At 40.9% G+C, this 12881-nt stretch overlaps 1 protein-coding gene across 2 annotated transcripts in view; it reads right to left on the reverse strand.

Moving 5' to 3' along the window:
* Positions 1-1629: 1629 nt before the first annotated feature.
* The window catches only part of VAT1L (vesicle amine transport 1 like), a 179183-nt gene continuing 167931 nt past the window's right edge, over positions 1630-12881 (reverse strand). Inside the window, exon 9 of one of the 2 annotated variants that reach the window (XM_060185132.1) lies at positions 1630-1848. In XM_060185132.1, coding sequence (XP_060041115.1) covers positions 1717-1848 — 132 coding nt within the window. In that variant the 3' untranslated portion in view covers positions 1630-1716. Of the gene's footprint in view, positions 1849-10056; positions 12513-12881 lie in introns of those variants that run through there. The other variant, XM_007516633.3, reaches the window with a different exon arrangement.

Here is a 12881-nt window from a genome sequence, read left to right on the forward strand (position 1 = left end):
GACATCCTCAGTGAAACGAATCCAGTTACAAAGAAGACTAAGACAAGCATAAACCTATTGGTCTACATCAAATTAAAAAGCTTCTGCACAGCTAAAGAAACTACTAACCAAATCAAGAGACCCCTCACAGAACGGGAGAAGATCTTTACATGCCATACATCAGACAAGAGGCTAATAACCAGAATAAAGAACTTGCAAATCTCAACAACAAGACAACAAATAACCCCATCCAAAAATGGGCAGAGGACATGGACAAAATATTCACCACAGAAGAGATCCAAAAGGCTGAGACACACATGAAAAAATGCTCTAAGTCTCTGATTGTCAGAGAAATGCAAATAAAGACAACAATGAGATACCACTTCACTCCTATGAGAATGTCATACATCAGAAAAGGTAACAGCAGCAAATGCTGGAGAGGTTGTGGGCTCAAAGGAACCCTCCTACACTGCTGGTGGGAATGTCAATTGGTCCAGTTGCTGTGGAGAACAGTCTGGAGAACTCTCAGAAGGCTAGAAATGGACCTACCCTATGACCCTGCAATTCCTCTCCTGGGGATATATCCTAAGGAACACAACACATCCATCCAAAAAGATCTGTGTACACATATGCTCTTGGCAGCACAATTTGTAATAGCCAAAACCTGGAAGCAACCCAGGTGTCCAACAACAGATGAGTGGCTGAGCAAATTGTGGTATATATACACAGTGGAATACTACTCTGCTGTAAAAAATGGTGACTTCACCGTTTTCAGCTGATCTTGGATGGACCTTGAAAAATTCATGTTAAGTGAAATAATCAGAAACAGAAGGATGAGTATGGGATGATCTCACTCTCAGGCAGAAGTTGAAAAACAAGATCAGAAAAGAAAACACAAGTAGAACCTGAACTGGAATTGTTGTATTGCACCAAAGTAAAAGACTCTGGGGTGTGTGGTAGGGGAGAGTACAGATCCAAGAAGGATGGCAGAGGACCTAGTGTGGGTTGTATTGTTATATGGAAAACTGGGAAATGTTATGCGTGTACAAACTATTGTATTTACTGTTGAATATAAAACATTAATTCCCCAATAAAGAAATTTTTAAAAAATCTCTCCTCTCCTCACTTAGCACCCTGGAGATCCATTCATCTCTCTTTGTTAAACTGTTGGTCCATTCCTGGGTTGGTTTCTTTGTTTTACTCTCACTTCAGAGAGAGGGCTCTTTGCCAGCAATGGTCAGGTTGTATTTTTCTCAGAGTCCTTCCCAACATATAAAATAGTACTATACACACAGCCAAAGCTTAGGAAATTCTTCAAGAATTGAGTTGAATCTTGGAAGTATTAACTTTAGAAGGGAAAGATGATAGAGAAAACAACAACTTTTAAATAGTATATTTATTTATTAAAGTGAGAGAAAGATAGAGAGATAAACAGAGTATCAGTTTATTATGTGCTATGCCTGAATCATGCTTTTAAGTCCATTGATCTAGCCACTGTACCACCTCCCCATTTTTAAAAATTTATTTAAGAAAGGAGACATTAACAAAACCATAGGATAAGAGGGGTACAGTTCCACACAATTCCCACCACCCGATCTCCATATCCCATCCCCTCCCCTGATAGCTTTCCCATCCTCTATCCCTCTGGAAGTATGGACCCAGGGTTGTTGTGGGTTGCAGAAGGTAGAAGGTCTGGCTTCTGTAATTGCTTCCCTGCTGAACATGGGCGTTGACTGGTCAATCCATACTCCTAGTCTGTCTCTCTCTTTCCCTAGTAGGGTGGGTCTCTGGGGAAGTGGAGCTCCAGTACACATTAGTGGGGTCATCTGTCCAGGGAAGTCTGGTCGGCATTGTGCGGGCATCTGGAACCTGGTGGCTGAAAAGAGAGTTAACATACAAAGCCAAACAAATTGTTGAACGACCATGGACCTAAAGACTGGAATAGTGCAGATGAAGTGTTGTGGGGTATTCCCTGCTCTTGTGTACTTCTGCTTTCAGGTATATATTTTTCCCTAGTTTATGGGCATGTGTGAACATATGCTCTATCTCAGGGGACCTGGACTATATCTATGTTTAGGGACTTTATTGGGAAGTGGAACACCTGGAATGGAATTAGAGAATACTATGAAAGGAAAAGGTCTCACCCGAGTGATGACGCTGAAGGGTTCTCATTCCACACCTGAAGTCTCTGGATACAGTCTGAAGTGAAGCATGCTGGGGTGGCACTTGTTGCATTGGTTGGGTTGCGATCCACAGATGCAATATTATTTGATTTGAATTGAGAGAAGCATGCAGGAAAGTGGGCCCTACCCTAAGGTTCCAGGACTGGGGGAAATATAGGCTCTATAGTGGAAATGTGAGGTTCCTGCTGTGTTAGGGTTCAAGAAGACAATGGATAGTTATTGTTATCATCACATTATTTGGTGATTGGGTTAACTTTGAACAGTACCTTTGTTAGGGTTTGGGGTATAATACCCAGCATCTTGTATATAGCTTTGCTACCGGTTGCTTCTGTTCTCCCTGGTCTAGGCTTTTGAGAGAGTCAACATATCAAAGACAGCCTGTGTATTAAAAAGACTCAGTCTGTGTTTTGAGGAGTTCTAGACATATGATCAATTTTCCCCCTCTCATATTAATTAAATAGTGGTTTATATGTCTACACTTTAATAGGAGTGTACATAAACACCATTCCCACCACCAAAAGACTGTGTCCCATCCCAACCACCACCCCCTGTACCCCCCCACCCCCGCTGCACCGGGAAGCCCAATGGCCACTCTCCCCTTCACCAAAGGGTTTTTACTTTGGTGCCCTGCTCTCGATTTAATTAGATTCTGCTTTTAGTTTCCCTTTCTGTTCTTCTTTCTCAACTTCTGTTGATGATGGGGATATCCCATACTCATGTTTATCTTTCTGGCTTAGCTGACTTAACATAATTCCTTCTAGCTCTGTCCAAGATGGGTCAGCTAAGGTGGGTTCATTGTTCTTAATAGCTGCATAGTATTCCATTGTGTATATATACCACAGCTTTCTCAGCCACTCATCTGCTGTTGGGCACCTGGGTTCCTTCCAGGTTTAAGCTATTATGAATTGTGCTGCTATGAACATAGGAATACACATATCTTTTTGGTTGGGCATTATGGAATCCTTGGGTATATCCCCAAGAGAGGAATTACTGGGTCATATGGAAGGTCTATGTTTAGCCTTGTTTTTATTCACTTCTGTCCCCATTTTTATTCACTTCTGTAACACTGCCTTTATTTTCTTTTTTATTATTATCTTTATTAATTTTTGGATAGAGACAGCCAGTGAAGGTGGTGATAGGGAGAGAGAGAGAGAGACACCTCCAACACTGCTTCACCACTCGCAGTTTTCCCCCTGCAGATAGGGACTAGGGGCTTGAACCCAAGTTACATGTGCATTCAACCAGGTGAGCCACCATCTGGTCCCATAGTTTTTACTTTATTTATTTATTTATTTTAATGAGAGAGACATATAGAGAAGGCCAGAGCACTGCTCAGCTCTGGCTTATTGTTGAGCTGGGGATTAAACCTGAGACCTTGGAGCATCAGACACAAGAGTCTTTTGCATAACCATTATGTGGTGTCCCCAGCCCTTTACGTGCTAAGTCACATCTACACCTATTACTACTTGTGAATGTCCTTCCTTTTTCCTCTTCCCTCTCAGATAAGAAAAATAGTGCTTGACTCCCTCTGGTGTTTCCAGATTCTTTTTCCTCTCAGTGATAGTTTATAAAAACAAAGATTCTTGGTGACAAATGGTATAGGTCCTGGTAGAATTGGGGTTCAGAGCCTTTCTCATCATCTTTACCTCATTTCTCTGGGCATTTAGATATTTTTAATAGATTATTTTAAACATTTTATTAGTGATTTAATGTTGGTTTACAAAATTATAAGATAACAGGGTTATAATTGTTCTACCTGGGGCTGGCTTCATGGGCGGGTAACAGAGACGACCAGAGACACACGGCTGAGCTGAGAACGCAGTTTAATCTTTATTCAAGAGCGGGCAATGTGCTCCTCCATCTTTCTCCTCCAGTGGCAGCGGCAGGAACTCAGGAAGTATGTAGGATAGGGGGCAGGGGCGGGGAGAAGGGAGTAGCGAGAAAACTAGCAAGGGCTAAGCCAAATCTCCCTGCGGGGGAGAGTAAGACCAAACCAATGTAACAGAAAAGACCATGTAAATAGACCACAATGTCAAGCAATGTAACAGAAGCAGAACTAGATCCCAGAAGCATAATTAGAAGCATACCAACACAGCCATGTGTCCCTGGTCCTGGTCCTCTATGTCTCCCGCCCGCGAAGCTAGCCTGGCATAATGGCGCCCTGAACTTGGACTGACAATGAACAAGGAAAATTAAAGTTTTTTTTAAGTTAAATATACATAGGGAACAAATGCTAAGGTACAAATAATAGGTGATTATATATCACAAAGATAAAAAGCAAAATATACTTCTAAGGGGGAAAATATCAGGGCAAGGGTGCTTAAAACTGTCATTATCTGAATATTATTACATCAGGTACATTCTTTTGATGCCATAAGATATTGAATTTACTCCTTGCACAATCTCCAGACCCTCATAGCAGCAGCCAGACGTCAGAGTTATGGGAGATTTGCATGTGCTAATACCACCACTGTCCTGGCCTGTGGGCCAAGAAAAATCTCTGACATATTCAGACTCTACCCTCGCATAAAATTCTTGTAGCAAGGTGGGGAGCCGGGGGCTTGAACTGGTATCCTTACGCCAGTACTTGCACTTTGCGCCACGTGCGCTTTACCCACTGCGCTACCCCCCGACTCCCAATAAGATCAAATTCTAATGAAATTGAGGTGGTTTCTTATCCTAATTGTTCCTTCCCTTTTTACAATCTCTGTCCAGTGCTTCTTGATTAAATAATGTATGCTCTAAGACATGAAATTGAAACAGACCTATGAAATAAATTATTTTAAAACCATAAAAAATAAAGCAAGTCAAAAGACCTAAAAAGACACCATAAAGGACCTAATGAAATAATTTCTACTTAGACCTATCTTATCCTCATCTACTTCCTATTATACTTCCCTCAGTTACTCCAAAGCTAACCTTGTCAGACAAAATAAGGACGCAAAAGCTGAATAAGGGCAAGAGACTGGCATACTTTAATGATGACTCTTTAGTCACTACCAGCCCACCCCATCACCTAGGGCCCTAGTCAGGGAGTCCTGGGATTCCCACACAGACATGATGGGCCTAGACCTCTAACAGACCCCTCTTGCCACTGTCACTGGTCATCTCCATCAGGAACAACATAATGGACCCCTTTGTTGGCCTCTATAAGATCTTGCCCTCAATGTGGATCAATAATGGTAGGGACTGTTCCATTCTCTGAAGAGAATGGAACAATATACTCTACCTACTACCCGAGGAAGATGGGTCCTGAAATTAGTGCAGCCTGGAATGTTCCTACAGAATGTGAGCTCAGACCTACAGGGATGCAGAGGTTACATAGACTTCTGTGCTAAACATGGGCCCCAAAATTCTTTTTGGGGTGCAGATGGGAGTTCTGGCTTTTGTAATAACTTCTCTACTGAACATGAATGTTGGCATGTTAATCCATATCCTCAGCCTGCTTCTATCTTTCTGTAGTAGGGTAGGGCTATGGAGAGGTGAGGTTCTAGGACACATTGTTGAGGTCATCTGCCCAGGGAAGTCAGGATAGAATCATAGTAGTGTTTGCAACTTGGTGGCTGTGGCTTAGTGAGTTTCTAAAGAAATCCCAGTTGTGTTTTGTTGAGTTTTCAGGTTTTTTTCTTTGTTTTTGTTGTTGCTTTTTCTAGCTTAATAGGGGAGTAATTTGAAATAGCTCCTACTCTATAGCCATACCTCCAGAAGTTCCCAATAGATCTTTTTTAAAGAAAAAAATCTGTCTATTTATTTTGGGTAAAGGTAGAGGTGGAGATTTAGATAGAAAGAGATCTGCAGCACTGTTTCACCATTTGTGAAGCTTACCCCTGCAGGTGGAAACCAGGATCTTGAACCTGGGTCCTTGTACACTATAATGTGTGTGCTCTACCAGGTGCACCACCACCCAGCCCCTTCACAAATATATTTTTTAAAGATTTGTGTATTTATCTTTATGAGAGAGATAGAACTGAGCTCTGACATATGTGTGCCTCAGGCATGCTCTTCTGTTGATCTTCCTAACCCTTACCTTCCTAAGTTTTAAATTCCCAATTTTTTCCATAGCCAAATCACAGGCTGGGGATATGGATTGGACATACTTCACTGATGAGTAGTGCTTTTGTGCTTTTTATCACTCACCTTGGCAAGCCAGCATCTATAACATGCCATTTGCACAAGAGAGAATTATTTTGTCATCACATCACTAAACTCTTAAGTGCCTGGATGACAGAGGCAATGTTTTTCTTATTTTTGCTGCCTAGACACTAAAAATACTTTCAGGAGCATGCTAAGCATTTGGTTAGTGTTTGTTGATTGAATAAAAAATGCTTTTGTTGGTATTCAAAATAGGGGTTTCAGATAAGACATGTAATTATAGTATTAATATGCTATACTGTTATTTTTAATTTTCACAAAATTCTAGATGTCCACCCCCATTTTAGTGAGGAAAAGTTCAAATGCCAAGCAATCTGCCCAGATTTGATAGCTGATTTTAGAAATTTCAAGGCTTATGCTCTTGATCACTGCACATGTGTGGGTTCATATGTGTGTATTGTGTTGAGGTTTCTGTTGCTCCTGTCTGAATCATTAGTTTGTGTGTCTGGGTGATAATTTGAATAACTCAATGGATATATTTTCCATAGCTTTGCTTGGCTGGAACTCTGCTCGTCCAATTCATGACAGAGAATGCAAAAATGTATTTTAGACAATCTAGATTAATATAATAATAAGAGTCAGGGACTATTCATAAACATATTGTTAAATGTTCACATGAACATATTATTCATAAACAATATGAATTTATTTCTCATAGATGGGATATTGGAAGGAAGTTTAAGATAAGGGTGCCAGCATGGTCAAGTTCTTGGGACATGTGACCCAAGCTGGATTTGCAGTCTACTGGATTACTGGTTTCCTTGCATTCTCACAGGATGGAGGAGAGGGAGAAGGACTATAAAGGTACTTCCTCAGCTTTCAAATGGGACAGCTCTGGAATATATCTCTAGTCTCCCATGGTAGTTGTCTGTATATCAACTCACCCTGAACTGCCTCTTTCCCTTTCCTGGTTTACCTTTCCTCTCTTCCATCTGTACTTCCTGGGATTACCTCCTGACACTGCAGAAAACTGAAGATTTCTTCTCTGACTATAAAGAACCCAAAACAGGACAAAGAGAATCAAGATATTTGATGTCTAACTTTGGACCACCTTTAGACTCATGCTCTATCCCTCCTCCAATTAAACTTTGAGTTAGTTTAGTCTGTAACCACTTCCATATCCCAGACATTCATGGCATATCATTACACATCCTTGTTCCTTTCTGTAGAAATCCAAGATTATCAGGAGTCGGGCAATAGTGCAGTGGGTTAAGCGTATGTGGCGCAAAGCACAAGGGCCATAAGGATATGGGTTCCAGCCCCTGGCTCCCCACCTGCAGGGGAGTCACTTCACAGGCGGTGAAGTAGGTCTGCAGGTGTCTGTCTTTCTCTCCCCTGCTCTGTCTTCCCCTCCTCTCTCCATTTCTCTCTTTCCTATCCAACAACAACGACATCAGCAACAACAACAACTACAACGGCAACAAAAGGGAATAAATAAATATAAAAAAAAGAAATCCAAGATTATCAGATTGACATTCAAAGATCTCTCCAAATCCAGTACATAATTCTCCTTTCTCTGATTGAAGTTCATTTCACACATTTTCATTTCAGTGACACTGTTCTGCCCCACCTCCCATTCCTCCAGTGTCCTCTTAAAATGTTCTCACCTCTTAGCTTTACACAAATGTTTTTCTGTGCCCCAAATAGCTTCTGAACTGTCTTCCTTTATAACTACCTTAGCCCAATCCATACTGTATGACAGACTTTTGGTTCCAACTTCTAGACTTCCTCTCATTTCTCAGATATAGAAGTGCAGAATTGGATTTTGGGGGTAGATCTTAGTGGTTGTTGCTGGACTGTATATGAATGCAGCAATGCACCACCACCTGAGATTGTGGGGTCCTGATACTTAAATTGCATGCACATGTGTAAATGTGAATACACAAATATATATATTGGTGAGGTGATAAAAGAATTTCATTGACAAGGTGACTTAAGTTTTCTACTTTGCAAATTCAGGTTTATGAATGTGATATTTCAGTGAAGTGGGACTCACTATTTTTGACTTTCTGCTTAGAAATATGGTAAACACAGCAAGGTTTTCCTAATCAATAATGAATTCCTCTTTATATTAAATTTTACCAGTTAAAGATTGACCTTTGAATTGTCTCTTTGAGAATCTTAAAATATGGGCCATGGAAATGAAACAATTATGATATGTATGAGTTTTAAAAAATATTTATTTATTTTCCCTTTTTTGCCCTTATTTTTTATTGTTGTTGTAGTTATCATTGTTGTTGTTGTTATATAGGACAGAGAGAAATTGGAGAAAGAAGGGGAGGACAGAGAGGGGGAGAGAAAGACAGACACCTGGAGACCTACTTCACCACCTGTGAAGCAACTCCCCTGCAGGTGGGGAGCCAGGGGCTCAAACCCGGACCTTTACACCAGTCCTTGCGCTTTGCGCCACATACGCTTAACCCACTGTGCTACCACCCAACTCCCAATATGTATGAGTTTTAAAGTCAATACCTCATCAAATTTGGATAGAGGGCTAGAGGAACTAAAGGCTTCTTGCAGTGCCTATTATTTGCTACAAAGCAACACAGATTTATAAATTATATATATTTGAAATCTGAGGAAGCAATCCCTGAAGTTTTTTTTTTTTTTAGTAAACATGGGATGGTAATTTGAAATGCATCCTATATTACCTTCATTTATGCCAAGAAGCAAGCTAGGGTGGATAAAATCATAAGTTATGAGCAGGGGAGATAGTGTAATGGTTATGGAAACAGACTGAGGTCCCAAGTTCAATCCCTTGCATTACCATAAAACAGAGCCAAGCTCTGGTAATAAATAAATAAATAAATAAATAAATAAATTTATCAATACCTTGGCTTGAAATCCTGACTCTGTTCCCTATTAATTGTGTTCAGACAAGTGCAAAAGCCTCCCTATGCTTCAGTTTTCTCAGCTGTAAGATTGGAACTGTTGGGAGGATAAATGAGTTAATATGTCTCAAGTATTTTTTTTTATTAAAAAATTTTTTTAAAATATTTATTTATTTATTCCCTTTTGTTGCCCTTGTTGTTTTATTGTTGTAGTTATTATTGTTGTTGTCGTTGTTGGGTAGGACAGAGAGAAATGGAGAGAGGGAGGGGAAGACAGAGAGGAGGAGAGAAAGATAGACACCTGCAGACCTGCTTCACCACCTGTGAAGCGACTCCCCTGCAGGTGGGGAGCCGGGGTTTGAACTGGGATCCTTATGCCGGTCCTTGTGCTTTGTGCCACCTGCGCTTAGCCCACTGCACTACAGCCCGACTCCCATGTCTCAAGTATTTTGAAAGCATAGGGTTGGTACCTGACAAGTGCCAATATAATTATTACTGTCATCATTATATCTTTAGTAGTTACCTTATTTAGTGATTTAACTTTCTTGCTTGAGGGAATGTGAATGCCTTTTTGAAGACTTGTCTCATCTCAACATGATGTTTTCTATGTAGTCTTTTCTTAATGTTTTACTTTATTTATTTATTTTGGATAGAGACAGAGAAAATGAGAGGAAGTGGGGAGAGAGATAGAAAGACTGTTGCAGTACTGCTTCACTGCTTAAGAAGCTTCCTCTCTGCAGGTGAAGACCAGGAGTTGAATCTGGTTCTTGTGCACTGTAACATGTATATGCTGTAGTAGGTCTATGCTTTCTTTAGTTTCTCATCTGGAGAGTCTTCCATCTTTTTAGATACTCAATAGTGGGACTGCTTTTCTAACAGTTACTCATGTGGAATCACTGATTGTAGGCAAGTTTATGCTATGCTGAATACTTTATTTATATTTTTATGTAAACATAATTTGCTTTGTAGGCACAATATAACAAAAGCTCTAAAGCCACAGATACATTAGACAATGTTTCAGTTCACTTCAGTCAATATTAAATTACAATGAAGCCTTCACAGTTCCTTTAAGGCAAACCGAGACATTTCTTTATATTTCCTTCATAAAAACAACCAAGTGATGGGAAAGAAGGTGCTGAAAATTAAAATGCAATAGGTGGTTAATTTTGATTTTGTTTTTTCTGCTATAAAGGGCTGTCCCTAGCCAGTTGACATGATTTCTTTTTCTTTTTTTTTTTTTTTGCATGAAAATATGAACCCATCAAGCACAGGCTTGGGAAGAGTGGCTTTCATAGTGATCATAGTGAAGGTCATTTGGATTCTGAAGGTAGAGTTCCTACCCTCCTGGAAAAGGAGAACAGTGTATGACCAGTTGCTCCCCCAGCAAGTGCCATTTCTGTACAGCTCACTTGGAGTGTCACTTGGGTAAGTGGTTCTTCTTAAGATTCCATGCCAGCTTGATTACAGGACAAACATGATCAATAATACAACATTTAGCAAATGTATAGGGAGGGGATAAAACCTCAACACTAACTCTCAAAACAGACCAGAACTAGAATATTGGTAGGTCCTAGGTTGAGAAAAGATTATCGGTCTTTTTTTTTTTTTTGATACACATGCTCATCAGAGGGCAGCATCTGGTCTTAACTTCATTGCACACACACACACACACACACACACACACACACACACACACTTACATTGAGCAGAAACTTCTTTCAGATAAATATTTGGCATAAATAAGTCATCATCACAAGCTTAGGATAGGGAATAAAGAGCATAATTACTGAAGTGACATTTGTTACAAAAGGACTCTGGAAATAAAACAAGGTCACTGTTGAGATGTGTCCATTTCCATCACTTGGAAGCGGGGAGAGGAAGAGTTAAGTCTACCCTAAGGCTCATTGGTAGAGAAATTGGGCCAGTTTGGAACCCTGTCTGTCTTCCAGGAGACAAGAGTTGGCGTGATAATTGTGTGGGTTCCTTGAGTCTCCAGCTTGGTTTGTGAGTGATAGATTCAACTCTTTCAGCTAAAAGGACTGGGAGGAGGTGGTGGGTTGCCCACCTGGGGAGACACTGAGTCAATTTCTTTTTATGCAGGGAACTGTGTTACCTGAAGCCATACCAAGTGGGATGGACTTGGGAAGGGGATATCTCAGGGGACTAGGAGCTAGAAAACAGGACAAAAGTTTTTAGTCAAGTAATTTGGTCCCTGATTTCCAAAGAGCAGGGGCTCTGCAAAATGTCTGCACCAGGATTTTCTATTTCATTTGGCAACAGATACCTAACATCAACCGTTTGTATTATCACATGTTGGAACATACTTTGGTGAGGAAAGAGATTCAATTTTTTTCCCCAAAAAATCTGGCCTACAAGGGAAAGATTCCATGGAGGATCCACAGTGACTTCTCACTACTTGATGAAAACAGTAAAATTTGGTAATGCCAATGGCAAGTGCACAAACACAGGTGTAAGGGATGAGTTTCCTTACAATTAAAATATATATGGTAGAGGTGAGGAAGGTTTTTATCATGGGATGTGGTACCAGAAGAGAAGCCTCTCAGTGTAGCCTCAGAACTCATGATGTTGACCTACCATGTGTCTTGAAAAAGCCATACCCCTTTCCCTGTGTTTATGAATAAGAACCAGCAAAGGGCTCATGCATTGGAGAGTTTTAGGAGAGTGGTTCAAAGTTTGATCATGAATGACTAAGTGAATGCATGGAAGTCACTTTCCTAAGTGGGGGTGAAGGAAAGCACTACATAGAAAGATCAGAAATTTATCAGCTCACAGTAACATTTCCTGGACAATCCTCTTTCTGTCAGCCAAACTGACAGGTGCTCTTGTCAGAAGCAAAAAGTGACTGGTAACCACAAGTGTCACTGGCTTGGAGAATTCCAGGTCCCAAACAGGGTGTAGCTATGCCATCTTACTCTCCAAATCTGTCTTTACCCAGGCCTGGTCTTTTAGACTTGTGGGTTTTTATTCATTTGCAAGGCTGTTCTAGAACCATTGAGAAGGACCCTAAAAGAGAGGGTTTTGAAATTGGGGAGGGAAGTATGCTGAAGGGGAAGGGCCATAATACTGCATGGAATGGGATTGGCACTTAATTCAAAAAACAACAGTGATCAACAGCTTTTTAGCTCAGCTTACTGCAGACAAACACAACACACACTGGACTACAGGATTTGTTCACTAGGGCACAGAAGAGCTTGCTCAGTGGCTCTTCTTTCAAACCATCATCCTCATCCTCCTGCTTGGCTCCTGGTTACTGGATAAAGGGCATCCTCTCCTTGTTCTCACTGTCCCCCTCATGGTCCTCCTCTTCCTCCCCAGCTTCACTGGTTTCTGTGCTGTCGTTGGCCATCTATAATTTAATAAAGGACTTGTTAGGAGGCCCTATCTGCCACCTGCCCTCCCCCTATCCCTTCTCCAAGCATTTGAGGAAGCCCACAGGGAAGAACTTTTTTTTTTTCTGTTTTTTTTTTTTTTTCCCAGGGTTATCACTGGGGCCTGGGGCCTGCACTATGAATCCACTGCTCCTAGAGGCCATTTTGCCCACTTTATTGCCCTTGTAGTTGTTACTGTTATTGTTGCTATAGCTGTTGTTGTTGGATAGGACAGAGAGAAATCAAGAGGGGGAAGACAGAGAGGAGGAAAGAAAGATAGAAACCTGCAGACCTGCTTAACCATTTGTGAAGCAACCCCCTGCAGGTAGGGAGCCAGGGGCTCAAAT

Source organism: Erinaceus europaeus, chromosome 2 (assembly GCF_950295315.1).
Source record: "Erinaceus europaeus chromosome 2, mEriEur2.1, whole genome shotgun sequence".
NCBI lineage: Eukaryota > Metazoa > Chordata > Mammalia > Eulipotyphla > Erinaceidae > Erinaceus > Erinaceus europaeus.